This window comes from Phallusia mammillata, chromosome 1 (genome assembly GCF_965637545.1).
Source record: "Phallusia mammillata chromosome 1, kaPhaMamm4.hap1.1, whole genome shotgun sequence".
Lineage (NCBI taxonomy): Eukaryota > Metazoa > Chordata > Ascidiacea > Phlebobranchia > Ascidiidae > Phallusia > Phallusia mammillata.
Window position 1 is genome coordinate 17,030,619 of NC_137252.1, and position 17,501 is coordinate 17,048,119.

Here is a 17,501-nt window from a genome sequence, read left to right on the forward strand (position 1 = left end):
CGAATCAGAGTCGAACCCTAGCCTATATTTTGTTTGGCGTTGGACGTGAACCGGAACCGAACCTAGCCTAAATAGGATATACGTGTCAAAAATAACAGTGCACGGTCAAAATTCCTTTGAAGTTTGATAAGGCGATGTGTAAATGATGAGTAGAATTAAAACTAAAAGAAAGGAAATTTAAACCGGTTTAAAATCCGATAACCGGTTCGGACCGGGTAATTTGACCGGACCGGAATATGTAGCCTAGGCTACATTTTTTAACACCTGAACCAAACCCGATCCCTATAAGCGAAGCCAAACCGAAACTGAGCCAATATGACAAGCGGTTCAAATCCTGGATTTCAAGGCATGATTCCCAATTACTTTTGTAAATAAGTTTCAAAAACAGCACTGCTTTGTATTAATGCAGCAAGGTGAATGGTGTTAAAAACCTTAACAATAACCCCAGTAGCCGATCATTTGTTTGTCAAGTTCGAACTCGAAACAACAATACGTACTAAACAGGCGATGGACAAAAACAGCTAAGTGAGGAAATTTTGGCGATCGCGGGATGGCGCAAAATTAATAATTTTAGGTCTACTGTCAATCAAATGACTGGCGGGAAAACTTAACCACAATAACAAACTGGGGCATGCCGGACTCACTTCGTTGGTTCGCGCTGATAGTGTATGTAGTATGTACAAAGTACAATTTCGAGTGTTGAAAAATAACAAGACAGTAACGCTTCTGGTGAATGTGATCAGAGTATATAAATTTGTGGATTTGTTGCATTTTACTACAAGGTCAGGAAAGTCGCGTGCTACTTTCTGTTTTCATTTTATTTATTTATTTCACATGCTATTTATTTGCAAGGTGTTTAATGCAACCAAATGTTTGCATTATCGTTTTTGTGCAATCCTGGTGCTCATTTCTGAATCTATTTGTTGTTGATCTTTGGAAGTATTTACTACATTCAAAAATGATTTTTTTGTGATGATTAAGCAGTGTATGAGTATATTCATTCATATATATTAGTGATGGGACGGGTACCCGGTACTCGGTATCGATGGTATCGAACGATTTCAGTGGTATCGATACTCGTACTCGGTATCGAAATATTTTGCCTCAGTTTTCGATACCAACGTGCGAGTACCAAAGGCCGATTTACACCATAAGAATACGGGCAACTTTATGCCAATATTTGCTTCGGACAGCACAAAATTGGAAAAAAGTTCTGCCAGTTTACGTATATCTTTTTCGCTATCACATGGAGATTACATTTTTCGGCATGTGTGTGTGCACGCCTGTACCCCGACCATGGCAGATAAATTAGCCAGTGATATACAACTAAGTACAACACTACACCTAAGTACTCGGTAATCGTACTCGGTACTCGGTATCGAAGGTATATACATGTGGTACTCGTACTCGGTATCGGTACTCGCTTCAAAACCTGGTATCGTCCCATCACTAATATATATGATTAGCATATGTATCACAAACACCTACCACTTAATTTATGGCCTGCGTCATTTCAAGAAGATAGGGTTGTCTGTTTAAACAATGAAGTTTATTCTGGTTATAGCACCATAACAATGCCATTTTCCACAAAACAAAAAACCTTGTTTCAAGCATGGAAAAAGCCACATGTAAACGATTTGAAAAAGAAAACACCTGACCCTGTTGCCACGCCATCATCTTCCACATTTATTGACTTAAGTGCAGAGGATGTTGATGATGATGACCTACTCAGTGCAACAGTTGCACTTGAAAACCAAGACCAATCAAATCAAGACTCAACTAACAATGGTAATTGATTATCCACAAGAATGAAATAAATAGTCCATGTAGCACTAAATCAACTTTTTTTAGGTTTTGATGTATTTGCTGGAAAACTTTGGATCTATCCCACAAATTATCCTATCCGCAGTTACCAATATTCAATTGTAAACAAAGCATTATTTGAAAACACCCTGGTGGCCCTTCCTACTGGGCTTGGAAAGACATTTATTGCAGCTGTTGTGATGTACAACTTCTATCGCTGGTATCCACAGGGAAAAATTGTTTTCATGGCTCCAACTAAACCTTTAGTTTCACAACAAATTGATGCTTGCTATAACATAATGGGAATACCTATGGAAGATCAGGCACAGATAACAGGTATATATATATATACTGTATAACTTAAAATAGCAAAATTAAAATTTAACTGAAGATAATATAAAAAGCACAATTATGTTATTTCCAGGTTCAACCATGGCATCAAATCGTCGTGAAGAACTCTGGTCATCGAAGCGTGTATTTTTTCTTACTCCTCAAGTGATTAACAATGATTTAACCAGGGGAGTTTGCCCAGCTGTTGATGTTAAGTGTTTAGTTGTAGATGAAGCGCACAAGGCCCTTGGAAATCATGCATATTGCCAGGTAGGAAATGTTTCCAAACCTGTAAACTCATGAAACAGATAGGAATCACCGAAGCGTAAACTAAAAAGTGTGACAATTTTTTCAGGTGGTGCAACAGCTGTTGGCTTACAATCGTGATTTTCGCGTGCTTGCCCTAAGTGCAACCCCTGGCAGTGATTTAAAATCTGTGCAACAGGTAAATGTTACATGCATGGACCTCGTGTTAAATCATGCTTGTTTTCTTATTTTGTTAAGAGCACCATTTGATTTTTTTTGATTTTTGATGCAGGTTTTAAACAATTTGCTCATTTCTCACATTGAAGTACGAAGTGAAGATTCTATTGATATCCAGCAGTACACTCATTCAAGAAAAGTTGACAAAATTGTTGTCAAACTGGACCAAAAAATACTTGACATCAAAGAAAAGTACATGAATGTAAGTCTGTTTTGCAGTTACCTGTTCAGAATTTTGTGTATGTCACATGACTTTTTTCTTTTTTGCGCAATTTAGTAAGGAATACTAATGTTTGTTAAACAAAAGATACCTAAAAACACAATTCTTCACTTTATAAAGTTATTGTTGGTATATTTAGGTAATAGAGGTTTTTATCAACAATCTTGTCAGTAACAAAGCTTTGTACAACAAAGATGTTTCCTATCTTTCCAAGTATGCCATGTTAATGTCCAGAGACCAGTTTCGAAAGGATCCACCATCTGGATTATCGGTAAGCAAATAAATAAAGACAAGTTTTATTAACCTTCCAATTTATTTTATTGTTGGCTTTAATTTTTCTTGTTGACTACATTTATATCATTTATATTACATTTATAGAGACAAACTATGGGCATCATAGAGGGTGACTTTGCCATTACAATAAGTTTGTACCATGGTTTGGAACTATTGTTGCAGCATGGCATGAAGTCCTTTTTCATATTTTTAAAGGGTATTGTGGAAGGATCAAAAGGTTGGTTACCTTGTGTTATTCAGTAAACAGTTTTTGCTTTAGAATGTTAATGATGCTGTGTAATCATGTCTTCATATTTTTTTTCAAGGCAACATGCGCTCAAAAACAATTCTGCAATCAAATAAAACATTTATTTCCATCTACAATGAACTAACTAAACTATATGGGGATGCACCTGGCTCAGTGGTGATGTTTACTCAAGCCAGCTCCAGTCAGTCAAAACGATTAAAAGATCAGGTTATTATCAAATAGTGTCAGAACCTTTATCGCTTCCCCAATTTGCTACTCAGTTTTTTATGTGGTTTAAAAGATTGAACAAACTTTTTTATGTTGCTATCCATCTGGTTTCTTATGAAAAGATACAGTCTGGGGTTCAGCACAAAAATTTATATAAAATCCAAACATTAAGTATGCCTAATAAACAAAGAATTCACCATTCAGCAGGAACAGACCAGTAATTCCCTTTATGTCTATGGTCACCCGAAGATGAAAAAATTAGAAGAGGTGGTTGTCAACCATTTTGAAACATTTAACAAATCAGGTATATAGCAGTTTTTTGTTGGTGTTCTACCTGTTTGATTTAACAAACCATTATTTGTTGTTGTCAGACACTGAAACTCGTGTAATGGTGTTTTGCCAATACCGTGACAGTGTCAGGGAGATAACAGAACTCCTGCAAACTCATCGACCCCTGATTCGACCAATGCAGTTTGTGGGTCACGCTCCTTCCACCAATCCTACTGGTGACACACCATCAAACAAAAACAAGCGATTCACACAAAAGGATCAACTTATGGTCAGTTAAATTATATTTGTCAATAATTCGTGTGTACCCCATAATCAATAACAATGAGTTGGTAAAGACTTGTTTTCTGTGTTTTTTATTTGATGGAAAGTAAACCAAATTAGAACTCCAGGCTCCCAGTATACTTTTAGAACTTATTCGAAAAAGGTTGTATTAAGTTGGGTACCAAGAACCTGAGGTTTGAAAAAGTACTTTAGGGTTATATATCTCTTTAGCATAACACAATTCTGTAAGTGTTCTTTGTTTGTGAGTTTATATAACAGAAACTAGAAATTGAAAGTGTGAATTACAGGGTTTGTTTTGGGAAGAAACCAGTCGTAGAAATAAACACTGTTCATAAAATCCTGACTGCACTTAAATATTACTCGATCTCAACAGTCAATTGTCTCAACGTATGTATATGGTAGATTCCAAAGGAAGTTAGAAAGGGTTTACCCCTTGCATCAATTGCCATTTTCAACGTATTTGTTCAAATATATCTCATTTCGAAATTTGAACTAACTTGTTTACAGGTGGTGAGCAAGTTTCGGTCAGGTGGTTACAACACACTTGTGTCAACCTGTGTTGGTGAAGAAGGTCTTGATATTGGGGATGTTGATCTTATTGTGTGCTTTGATTCACACAAAAGTCCCATTCGCCTTGTTCAGCGCATGGGTAGAACAGGCCGCAAGCGAGCTGGTAGAATTGTGATGCTTGTCACCGAGGGAAAAGAAGAAAGGGTATGTGTTTTTTTAGACTTTTGTTGTTTTCCTGGCGAAGGACATTGTCACTAAAAAACAAGCCTATACCGGTGGTGATAACCAATAATGCAACAGGTTTTTAAGTGTTGCTGTGTGTGCATTTGGTTTTAAGCCAGGGGTGCATAACCTGTGGAGATGCATTTATGCAGCCTAAACATGTGTATTAAAATGTATGTACTGGCTCCCTGACTTTAATATAACTGGGCAAACAATGGGGAAAAATGGAGGTCACACTTTAGATGGATGGAGGTCACAATTTTAGATCACAAACAGCTAAGAATTATCACTAAACTGTTCAGCTCAATCTGTGGTACAAACTAAAAATCAACCTGGACTAGACACTTGTAGATGGTCTATTATGAGATAAAGTTGTTTTTTTTACTTCAGTAATTTTATATTAAAAAAAGAACACTCTTGGCCGCTGTGTTGATATGATATCAACCATTAATAACAATAAAGTTGTATGATTCTGACTTAAACTTAAAAAGGACATAAGTTTTTTATTTATTTAAAGGACTACAATTCAAGTGTAGCTAGTCGAAAAAGCATCCACAAAGCAATAACAGGAGCAGGAAAAAATCTACATTACTATCCACACAATCCCAGAATGTTGCCCAAAGGTTTGCATCCTACATGTCACAAAATGTTTATCACTGTTGCTAAGAAGCCAACAGCTGAGAAAAAAGTAAAGACCAAACCAAACAAATCAGCTGATGTGTCTGTAATGTTAAAGAAAGGTATGTTTCAATTTATTTGCTATTTTGGTTAGCTGTCCTACAAGGATATGTTCAATTTTAGTTGTGCAGCAGTCACATGATAAATCGTTACTAACGGAAACACAGCAAGAAACTTGGAAAGCTAAATGTCAGCTAACTGTGCATGAAAAAGTTGCTACCAAAAAGCTTCCCAAATTTGGCGAGATGGTCAGTCTGGATAAGAAGGTAAACATTAGGCCTGTGACCTACCATATGTAAAATTGTGGTATATTATAGGGATGTGCCAAAACTGCAAATGTTCTGTTTGGTCGAGCATCGGCCGAGCACGCTCGGTGCATTATGACGTCACAAAAAATCCCCTTTCTACGTTTTAGCTCTACAAGAAGGTATCTTACGTCAGGGGTCCGCAAATACTTTTTGGTGCGACCCTAAAAAAATTGCTCAAAATTATCGCCACCCAAGCATTTTGTTAGCGTGTAAGTTTGTGGAAAATACTAAGCAACTAGATATCAATACTAAGACTGCTATTATGCTTTTGTCAGTTGCTACTTTCTTGCGCAAAATAAAGCGAAACTCAGCACATAAAACAGTATGTAAACGAACGCATTTGTAAAGCAAAATGGTAACAGAAAAGCATGACTGCTTGCGCAGGTACGCTTAACTTATTGCATTGTTACATAGACTGTATGTTACAGTTACGTAGTCATATGTAACAATGCAATAATAATTAGGTTGAAAATACTGAAAGTTCATTAATACTATAGACAGGGTTGCCATCGACTTGAAACCAAAAATAAGGACAACCGAAAAAATAAATTTCTATGCAAAACAAACCAAACAATTTTGCAACAATCTTTGACATAATATTTGCAACATTTTGAGAAGAAACAATCTGTTCCAGCAACTGATTTTTTGTAGAAAATACTAAGTGCATCTCACAACAGGCCGGATCTAGGTTCACTTCTACTTGTAGCAGGGATTTGACTATAGGAATTTTTGAAATAAGACAAAATAAGGACTACAGTCAAAAATAAGGACATTTCTTAGAAATAAGGACAATGAACTTTTCTAAGACATAGCCCTTCAAAATAAGGACAAATCTTAGAAATAAGGACGGTATGGCAACCCTGACTATAGATGCGATGCTTATATTCATTGCAAATTTGAAATATTTTGCGACCCAGACTGGAAGGTCTCGCGACCCAAATTTGGGTCACGTCCCACTATTTGCGGACCCGGGTCTTACGTCACCAGCCGTGTATTAAGCTGTACAGGCCTCAGAAGTACACGTTTTTCACCCATCTAATACATTTGAAAAATTATTTGTTTTTGTTCATAGACACCCCTTCGAACACTAGTTACGTACGTATGTTAGCAGGGCAAGAATATGCAAATTTAATGCTCGGGTCAGTTTGTGCAACTGCTCGGCCGAGCACCGAGCATCAAAAAAGGCGATGCTTGGTACCGAGTACTCGGGTTCTGGCTCGGCTCGGCGCATCCCTAGTATATTATATTTGTTTGATCCCATAGTCTGGTTACCACCATTTTTATTTTTCCCTTCTGGCACAAAATTTTACTCATATTATTTCTATCAAACTAATTGTGCAAAAAGGAGCTCTTTAAATCCCTATGCTCAAGTGTAACCTTGTTTGAAGTATGTTGCTAATGAAAATGCACATGCTTTTACTTTCAACTCCAAGGTACATCTAATTTGTGTCTGGTTGAAACCTCTGCCATTACTTTGTTGAAAATCAGCGTAATTACATCCTAATTTTTTATCAGTATCTTAAACAGTTAAAGTAATTAGGTAAATATTTATCACAGTTGTTTCAACTAAAGTGTCAAAACAACAATCTTTCCCTAAGTGAATGGTTACCTTGGCAACATCGACTACAGCCGACTATGTTTGTTGGCCATTCATCTCGCAGTGAACTTTTAACAGAGGTACCAATAAACAATCACAATCAGAAATGCTATTTTGAAAAGAAAATATTTAGGTATAGAATTCATGTATTTTGTGGTGTTTATTTTAATAGGTGCTGAATGTATGCGATCAAATGAAAAATGATGATAGCCATGAAAATTTACTTCAAACATCAGTTTCAATCAAAAATACACAGAAAGAAAAACGTTTGAAAACAAGAAAAACATCATTGAACAAAATAGACAAACAGAAACCTCAACTTGAACTTGAAAGTTTGACTACAACGACACAAGATGATATTCTCATATTGTCTGATGACCAAGAAAACACAGAAGGGAATGAGGTACCAGACAAAGCAATCAAAGAATGTATATCCAATCCACCAGCAATGGACATATTAGAAAACACACAAAATCAATTTGATGACCCTGCTGGTGATACTAAATTCAATGAGTTTGTTACACCCAAAGCAATTGGCAGTAAAAGGGTGCTTGATCAAGGAAAAAGTTTTTCATTTTCTGAAAATCTGTCAGCCATCTTTCCAACACCATTACCTTGCAAACCTGATAAAATAGAATCAAGACATAGCAGTGAAATTAAGATTCCTTCACCTCCACATATGGATTCCTTAGCTTTTGACTTTCTTGATGATATTGATGCAGATAATGGTAGTGATAATGATCATCATACTAAGCACAATCAGCGGTCTTGTTTTCAAATTTGGGATTCAGATGTAACTCAGCAAAACAGTAAACACAATGAGAAATCCAATGCAGAATCTACTGAACTTAAAAAAATTGAAACAATAGTAAAACATGATGAAACAAATCTGCAACATTGTGCTGGAGAAGAAAATGAAACAAAAAACAAAACAGATGCCAGTTCCCAGAAGAAGTCTGCTTCTTTTGAAGAATGTGTCAAAGTTTATGATGGCATTAGTTTAAATAACAATGATAGTACAACAGAGCCTGTTCATGATGAAAGAGGCTGCAGTGACAGTGATACTCAGAATGACAATGTGAATACAGCATTGCTTGCTTCTGCTAATACTGCCAATACACAAAGTTTGCAAGAACCACCTTACCAAAGTGAGTGCATTGCAAATAAAAATCAGCAGATTGGTGGTACTGAACTCCCATGCAATAAGAAAAATGTCATTGATAAAACTCATTTGAAAAATGTATTAACTTCATCCATGCCAGGAGGTGAATCATTTAACATGTCAGCTGATATGTTTCACCCCCAATTCGATCTGAATTTCGATTTGGAATGTGAAAGCTTCATTGAAGAACGTAATGCCAACCATCAAAAGGATACAGTCTTAAAATGTGCCAATCCTGACAAGAAGGAATTCAGTAAAGAGTCTAAACCAAGATCTACTGAAAACAATGTGGAAACAGAACTTCCCTGCACCAGTGTGGATTTAAGTCAATACAAGCGCAAAAAGAACCAGAAACTCTTTGCAGATCTGTCAGTGTCCAGTGATCACACAGTGCCAGTGGCAGCCGTCAAACCCCAGCGATTATCACCAGACAAAAGTGACATAAGAAAAGATACAAGCCTGCCTCCACCAGAAGTGTTTCAACAAAAAAGAGTTGCTAAAAGCCTTAAAAGGCAAAGAAGCCCAACTCTAGTGAAATCAAGCGATGAGGGTTCTGAAAGTGATGACTTTGTTTGTTCCAGGAAAAAAAGATGCCTTAATGTTTCAAAATCTAATGGTAAGGTTTATGGTAACTTAGGTTTATGTTAAAATTTTGATAGTGTTTGTGTTGAATTTGTTTCAAAACGTTTTAACACTTATATATATAAATAAATAACATGTTCTGTAGATACTACCTCAAGCTTGGATGTTACACCGGTCAGGGTGAAACGTAGCAATCGTCACCAAGTTTTGTCATCTGATGAAGAGATTGCTCCAACATCTGAAACAGGGAGCCCAGTTTTGAGCGCTAAAACCAAAAATACGAAGCTAGTGAAATCATTTATCAAAACCCAACAAGCTTTTTCTCCACTTGTAAGCCACTCATCACGAAGGCATAGCACACCCAAAGTCAACTTGTTTGAAAGAAGTGAAAATGTGAAATGCAATGAAAGGAATTTCACTATGAAGGTAAAACAAGTTTGGAGTTTAGTTCCACATCAAAGTTTTGGTTCTGCCTGGTGAAGTATATTACAGATCGTTTCTACTTTGGTTACCTTTACGCTTTTGTTTTTTTCCTTCTTTCTGTATGTGTACATGCATGTTTTTACTGCCAAAAGTTATTATGGGTCCCCTTCGCATCTTGATTTCACTCAGTTTTTTTTCTTTTTCTTTTTTTCTACGGTGAAGTTTGTCCATGCACTTTTGGCATGAAATCTTTGGTGAATTTGGATGAAACTTTCACAGATGGTAGAAATAGTTATGCAGATGTGCCATTTCCTTTGTTTGACATAACCCAGTATTTACCCCGCTAGACCCCAAAGTGTAAAACGTTTTTGTATGTTGCTGCGCACCACAAACAAAAGATTTCTGTGGTGTAATGGTATAATAAAGGCCCCAGTACATATGGTACTTGTGTTTGTGCATTACTTGGTGGACCTTTTCCCATGCCAGTCAGAGGTGTATTAACAGCCTTATGCTGTCAGAAGCGTTGACGAATGTTGCTGATAACACCTCTAGTGGCCAGAATTTTAAACATTGTTCGATTCGGATAAAATTTTGCATGACTGTTGATGGGGTCATTGTGGTTTCATATTTTATACTTTTAGGTATAAAACCCCATCAGTTGCCCCACTGACCCCTTAAAATGGGTGAGTTTTTTAAACGGTGTCAAAATTTAGTGAAATTTTAAAAGCTTGCAGAATTTGTCATTTACAGGTGTCAATTGTTGTGTTTAACCCTGTAACCCCAATATTTACCCCTCTAGCCCACCAAAATGGCTCCATTTTGTAAACAATGTCAGAATTGAATGAAATTTACGTAGCTTGTAGAGTGTGCCATTTATAGGTGTAGAATGTTGTGTTTAACCCTGTTGCCCCAACATTTACCCCACTAGCCCCCCAAAATGGTTTAAGTTTTTAAACAATGTATGAATTAAATGAAATTTGGACAGTTTGTAGAGTGTACCAGTTGTAGGTGTTGGTTGTTGTGTGAAACTCTGTAGTACCTATCATTTACTCCACTAGACCCCTACAGTCAAGTGCAATTCACCATTAATAGGAGCTGATTGTTGTGTTTTAGCCTATTTTCTCACTATTTAACACAGATAGTCATAAAATAGAAAAACCTTAATAAATGTATGAATGAAATGAATTTAAATAGTCTGAACTCCATATAGCATATATAACTATGCACAGCACCTATCACTGTTTCACGTTACAATGCCAAACTTTCTCATTGTTATCTCTTAAAATGCATTATTTACAACTTTACATGTGTGGGGACCCATGAGTTTCTGCTGGCAGAAACAACTAAGGTTATAAAAGACAGTGGATGATAAGGGACCCAATTTAAAATAAGTGTCAGATGTAAATATATGTTAATAAATAGGTCACAGTGTATGTGCTATGACAATATGTGCTAAGCCACCCTTCTAGTTTCATTAAATGTTTTTCTTTATTTCAGCAGGCCAAGACAAAGAAATCGACAAGGAAGATGAATTGCTTTCTTGATGATGAAGCAGAAGTAAGTGTTGATGCAGAATTGATGTCATCGGATGAAGACATATATGGAGAGGAATGGGATGAGGAGATGATGCAGTTTGTTAACGATGCCACTCAACTAACTCAAAATGTTGCAGCAGATGGTATTTACATAATTCTTTAGAGATGTGCTTCTTTATCCGGGTTGTGAAGTTGGAGTTACTTTTTTAAATATAGTGGAGTCTTTTTTGGAGATATTTAGATACTTTGCTAGAAATAGAAAAATGTCAATAAATTGAACACGGGCAACATAAAAGCATGCCTTCAAATGCCAATTTACCCTGAATGGTTGTAGTTGGTTTGCCCAAATCAATAAAAATCAATGGAAATGGAGGAAAATTGGAAAATGGATTTTTTTATCGAATCCACAACCCTGACTCTATGTCTATCATTCTGTTTTTTAAATAAGTTAGCTTGGTTTACTTTGACTACATTCCTTGAAATGATTTTAGTGAGTTGTACATAACTTTTTGCATTTTTTAGAAACTGCTCCTGATGTACATGCAATGTACCTCAAATCAATTCAAAGTCCTTTGTCAAAGCAAAACAAACCATCTGATGTTGCCAACTTCAAAGGAAAATACAAGCTTGCATATGGAAAGGGATGTGACATTGATGTTTTTTCACAGGTATATTGATAGAGGTATAAAGAGTAGTTTTGAGCATCCATATAGTATCCTGGGACAAATATATAAGTAGTAAAATTAATTGATGCTTAAATTGGCTTTTTGGACAAAAACTTTCTGAGCAAATTGATTTGTAAATTTTTATGGGTCCCCTTCCCTGAAGGGGACACATATTGATTTTACTCAAATTGTTTTGTTTTTCTTTTTTTTCTTCCCAAAGTTTGTCCGACTCGCTTTTCCATCAAATGTTTGATGGATTTGGCTGAAATGTACACAGGTGTAGATATAGGTATGTAGATGTGCATCCCACTTTGTTTTTGTTGATAACCCCAGTATTTACCCCGCTAGCCCCCTAAAATGTGTGTTTTTACCCAAAGTTTGTCCGACTCGTTTTTCCATCAAATGTTTGATGGATTTGGCTGAAATTTACGCAGACGGTAGATATATTCATGTAGATGTGCATCCCACTTTGTTTTTGTTGATAACCCCAGTATTTACCCCACTAGCCCCCTAAAATGGGTGAGTTTTTGAACAGTGTCAGAATTGGCTTGGATTTCTTGTATAGTATGCCATTTATAGGTGTCGATTGTTGTGTTCAACCCTGTAGTCCTAACATTTACCACACAAGCCCCTAAAGTGTAAAACGTATTTGTATGTTACTGGGCACCACAAACAAAAGATTTCTGTTGCTCAATAGTGTTACAAGGGCAACCAGTTGTATGTTGCTCGTTGGTGGGTTGCTTGGTGGACGTTTTTGCGCCATGGCAGTTAGGGGCTTGTTAACAGCCCCATGACGTCAGAAACATTAACGGTTGTTGCTCAAAACACCGACTTTCTCATGGTTATCTCTTGAATTGCATTATTTTCAACTTTGCATGTGTGGGGACCCATGAGTTTTTGCCTGCAGAAACGACTAAGGTTATAAAGACAATGGCTAATATGGGACCCAATACAAAATAAGCATAGGAAATATATTAATGTTTTAAAATAGGTTATAGTGTAAATGCAACAACAAAATGTGCTAAGCCACCCTTCTAGTTTAGACTCAAGTTAATAACTCTCTCATGGGTAGTTGTGAGAGCAAAGTTTTGATTAGATGAACTTTTATGTACAACAGGATATTGAACAGGATATTTCTGGGTATGCGGAAGACAGTTTTGTTGTTGACAACAATGAATCTGAATATTGTGAAGATCTGGGTGAAATAACTATTCTGTCTAGTCATCAAAAATCATCAAATTTAGATGAGGAAAGTTTTGGAACAAATCGACCAAAAACCAGAAGAGAAGTAAAAATAACTTTTTTTAAACCATTGTTAATATACGTTGTTTTATGATTGACACGGCTTGCGATTTTATTCTGTTTATTTAAATAAGTATTATAAAAACGTTTTCTTAAGGTTAAGCTTCAAAAAGCAATGCATTCCAAGATAAACAAAAATGTGAAAGGCCAAAAAACAGACAATAGAAGACGAATTATTGTTTGTGATGATTCTGATGATACAGATACAACTGATATTGATCAACCATTTCAGAATATTGCAAGTATGTAACCTATTGCAATTTAGATAAAGATAGCTCACCGTGCTTTCAAATAATTGTTCAGAGAAAAATATTTACTGGCAATGGCATTATAAGGGTATGGAAAGATTTGTTGAGAAAACCATTGTTCCAAACATCTACTTTCAACTGTTATCTCATATCACATTCACAGTACCAAGCACCACAAATAATTATTCATGTTCCTTTTGCCACTCTTTTCCTAAAATTCTTTATTGCACTAATTTTCCTAAATTTCATGTTAGCATTGGATTCTAATTTGCAGGTTCACCTGAATATTGGAGATGTTCCAAATGTACATTGGTGAACAGCAAAAAGCTGGACAAATGCCAAGCTTGTGGTTGCCATCAGCTCAACTCAACTCCAACAGTTGTTAGCCCCACACGATTCTGTGAAATTTGTGGAAATGCTTTAACATTGAAAGGGTGGTTGTGCCAATCTTGTCTAGATTTGTTGAAGAAAAGTGAACAAGATGAAAGTGGAAAAAAGCTATTGTCTGTTGAAAGTCCTTTGCCACATTTGAATCCACAAAACAATTCAAAATCAAGTCCTGCATTGCAAGGTTTAAAGCATGCTTGCTAACTGTATATTATTTTATTTGTCAATACTGTTTTTAACAGCAGTAAATCAGATTTCCAGGGAAGAAAGGTTGTTGAAGTCGAAACAAAAACAACAGGAACTCCGATCAAAACACAAAGTGTGTTGAACATTTTTTAGTTTTGGCCTGCTCTAATTCTTGATTTTTTTGTCAAAGGACATTGCAATGCTCTTGAAAATAAAGTTGTATCCAATACATTAAATTGCAATAGAGCAGATCAAAAAATAAAAACACCAGCATACTTATGCTCATGTTATGACAGATTTACAAGTTTCACTTGACTACAATGTTTGTTGTATTAAAACAGTTTTTTTTATTGTGCAGGAAAAAATAAATTCATCATGTCACAAGAGTTTTCTTGATGAAGGTAACTTAAATGCCATTAATGATTTTTTTGTTAAAACCCTTAATTTTGACTTTACTTCACATAACTTTCATCTTTAGAAAAATCTCCATATTGTCTACCCACTGGGGACACATTAAAGTAAGTAAAGTATTGATACCAGTGGTTTGACATTAATATTTCTAAAGTCACTTTTTGTTGTCAAGAAATCAACCTCGTTTTAGTCCTATTAAAATGAAAAACCTGGACACATCAGTACATGCTTCATCACCATGCAGAAAAAAAGGTATGTGGTTAAGCTGTTTTAATGGGTTTATTTTTTTCAAATCCTGTTGTATTAAGTTGTTTGGGGGCTGGGGTATACAAATAAACCACACATATGTGTAGCTAAAAGTATTTTGCATAATCTCCACTTATATTCTGTTTACTGGCAAAATATGTTTAACTGCATGCTGAATCCCAAACTGTATACCATTATCAGTTATAAAATATTGCCTGTTAGTTGCACGAAAGGGCTTGGATTGGGTTGCAGTTACAAATTTGTGACAAGCTTTTTTTAAACCAGGGAAGCTTGTGGTAATGGTTGACAGTCATGAAGTAAACAGTGGTGCTGGTCGCTTGGTGCAACTCCTTCGCACACAGTACAATGTTAATGCAGTTGTTGCTTCACTTCAAACATGTGACTATGCTATCAGCTGCAGGTATACATGAGATTTTTTGGGTGACTGCTTTCATGTGTGTATTACTAAACCATTAGTGTCAAGGCCTAATTTTTTTTTATGCCTCAAATCAAAACTGTCTTATGTGTAAAAATCTCTTGTATGCCCACTTACATGGATATATATTTTTTTGGTAGGACAGCTGTTTTTCGGAAAACAGTCTCTGATATATCGAGTGCCACTTGTAGACAGAAGCTTTCAACTAATGTAAACAATGCTCTGGCCTTTTATACCAAAGTATATCTTATTATTGAAAAAAATCGGGAAAAGCAAGGTTGGTTCATGGTTGGACTGGATATTTAGGAAGGAAATAATGGTAAACATTATTTACTATTTTGTCAGCTAAAGCTGGAGGAAATATGTCAACATCTCAACTTAATAATTTTGTGTCAAACATGGTTGCAATATTGCAAGGAAATGTTCAGGTTCTTTACAGTGATAATCAGGTATTACTTTCATTTGCTAAATGTTTGAATTTTCCATTTCTCTGAATTATGAAATGTTTAGCCTGAGTAAATGCGGGTCACCTTATGTGTTTGTCAATAGCATAAAAAGTGCACAGCTAGAAACGTTTTGCCAAACAAGCTATTATCTGATATAGGTGTTCTTTTTTTGTTTGTTTGTCAAAGAGTATTTTTTTGAAAATTAGCTTTGTTTTTTTCTAAACTTTTCGTTTTCTAAACACTTTTGCTTTTGATTTTTGGTTTAACTCACTGTTTAGGATGAATCAGCTAAACTTCTTCACACGATTGCTTCACAAGAGCTTAATAATGGTCATGCGATTGACTCAGCAGTTGTAGAAACCTCAACTGCCCCCAGCTTGAAAAACATGTTAAACATTTGCATCACTTTACCTGGCGTTTCATATCCATGTGCTTTGCATTTGTGCTCCAACTTTAGATCAATGAAGTCTTTATGCAATAGGTAAGTGTCAAAGGTAAAATATATTCAAATTAGTGTGACCAAGCTTGTTTTTATCCTTTGTGAGGGTAACAAACACATTGACAGGCTGCTGTTCATTCATATGCGCCTTTTTGTGTCAAGCAAAGAAGGGTTTCATACCATTGCCATCATGGGCGCCGGAAGAAAATTTTGCAAGAGGGGGCAAATATTGGCAAGTGCCCCCTCTTGCCCCTACGTGGCGGTGCCCATGATTGCCATGACTCTTTGCAACCTGATATGTTAAACTATAGGCCTTAAACCAGTGGTTCTCAACCGGGGGTCCGCAAAGCGTTTTCAGGGGGTCCGCGACAACTTCCTAATTTTGCAGACAACGATATTGATAAAGCCCTATTTAAAACAAATGTCTCAGCGTTTCAAAATAGCATGAAACTTGTTTTAAATCGTTCTTCATCCGCGACATGCCAAAATGAATTGTGACATTTTAACCCCATTGTGATGTAACAGAGGTAAATTTTCAGTGGCAAACAACGTCACATCACAATGCAATGGCTCTTCATTATTGAGTTCCGATGTCGCAGCCCAGACAAAGTGATGAAATTTTGGTCCTGGACCAAACGTGGTTGGTATATTCTGCACCTTTTTTTGGGTTGCTTAATAAAAAAAGGACAAAAAGTATCAAAACCTTCAAAGGGGTCCACGATTAGCTTGACAGTACCAAAAGGGGTCCGCAAAGGCAAAAAGGTTGAGAACCACTGCCTTAAACTCTAATTTTAGTTATTTTTATTGATGGTTTTGAATATGGAACATTGTTGAATAAATTTAGAAACTGTGTTGTAAATTATTTTAATCCTCATTTGTCAGCACCGTTGAGTACTAAGCCTGTATTTGGGAAAAAATGTGTCCTTACTAATTACTACTTACCATTTATTTCCTTTACAGTTCCCCAGATGAAATGATGAAGAAGGGTCAACTAAGTTTAGATAATGCCAACAAGCTAAAAAAGTTTTTTACAAAATGCTTTGATGTTCAGATGATGCCTGGTTGATCTCTTTTTATTTAAATGTGCCCATATTTTGTTTTTTCCATTAACAAGCACTCGATTGTTCGTAAAATCCTATATTTCTTCCCAATTGCTTTGAAATATTCTCGTATGATTTAAGTTGTTTCATGACTATAAAGTGCAATTTCGTTCCGTTTTTGTCTTACTGGACAGAAAGGGTAAGATATTCTATTGCTGCCGAGAATTTATTCAGTTATCACGTTTATCATCCATCTGAGACAAATAACCTTTTCGTAAAAGGTTATGTGACACTTCAAGGGAAGAACTTCTGGCAAGGTTAAGAGGAAGGCCTCATTTGATGTTTCCAGATAAAAAAAGTAAATTTTAGATTTGCTGTTGCTGGACCACAGAAACAAATCGTTGTGGTGGCCACTGGGCAGCGTAAACACGTTGAGGTACATGCATCCTGTTTCAGGAGGACTGGTGTAGGCTAGAGATTTAGAACATAATAAGGACTTCATTGCTTAACCCATGCAACAT

The 17,501-nt window shown here is 36.1% G+C and overlaps 1 protein-coding gene across 5 annotated transcripts; it reads left to right on the forward strand.

Annotated features, from left to right (window-relative positions):
* Positions 1-1,496: 1,496 nt before the first annotated feature.
* On the forward strand, positions 1,497-17,153 carry LOC145221343 (Fanconi anemia group M protein-like). 5 transcript variants are annotated; one of them, XM_080088018.1, is made up of 30 exons: positions 1,497-1,788; positions 1,852-2,139; positions 2,228-2,403; positions 2,489-2,578; positions 2,672-2,818; positions 2,976-3,107; positions 3,215-3,347; positions 3,436-3,584; positions 3,789-3,888; positions 3,956-4,143; positions 4,665-4,871; positions 5,407-5,629; positions 5,691-5,833; positions 7,433-7,552; positions 7,645-9,250; positions 9,362-9,642; positions 11,137-11,317; positions 11,697-11,842; positions 12,957-13,127; positions 13,239-13,383; positions 13,664-13,960; positions 14,019-14,095; positions 14,321-14,363; positions 14,441-14,480; positions 14,546-14,625; positions 14,905-15,040; positions 15,196-15,332; positions 15,401-15,504; positions 15,780-15,982; positions 16,901-17,153. In XM_080088018.1, exons 1-30 carry the CDS (start codon positions 1,575-1,577, stop codon positions 17,004-17,006), a joined length of 6,063 nt encoding a protein of 2,020 aa, XP_079944144.1. In that variant the 5' UTR covers positions 1,497-1,574; the 3' UTR covers positions 17,007-17,153. The 5 variants fall into 5 exon arrangements, with proteins under 5 accessions (XP_079944144.1, XP_079944145.1, XP_079944146.1 ...); XM_080088019.1 differs by having other exon boundaries at positions 14,022-14,095; XM_080088020.1 differs by having other exon boundaries at positions 11,140-11,317.
* Positions 17,154-17,501: the final 348 nt, after the last annotated feature.

Bases quoted from the DNA above. Each gene is read 5' to 3' on its own strand.
- LOC145221343 (XM_080088018.1), top strand. From the start codon at position 1,575: ATGCCATTTTCCACAAAACAAAAAACCTTGTTTCAAGCATGGAAAAAG. The intron at 9,251-9,361 runs GTAAGGTTTATG...CATGTTCTGTAG, and splicing joins TAATGTTTCAAAATCTAATG to ATACTACCTCAAGCTTGGAT. The intron at 13,961-14,018 runs GTTTAAAGCATG...TGTTTTTAACAG, and splicing joins ATCAAGTCCTGCATTGCAAG to CAGTAAATCAGATTTCCAGG.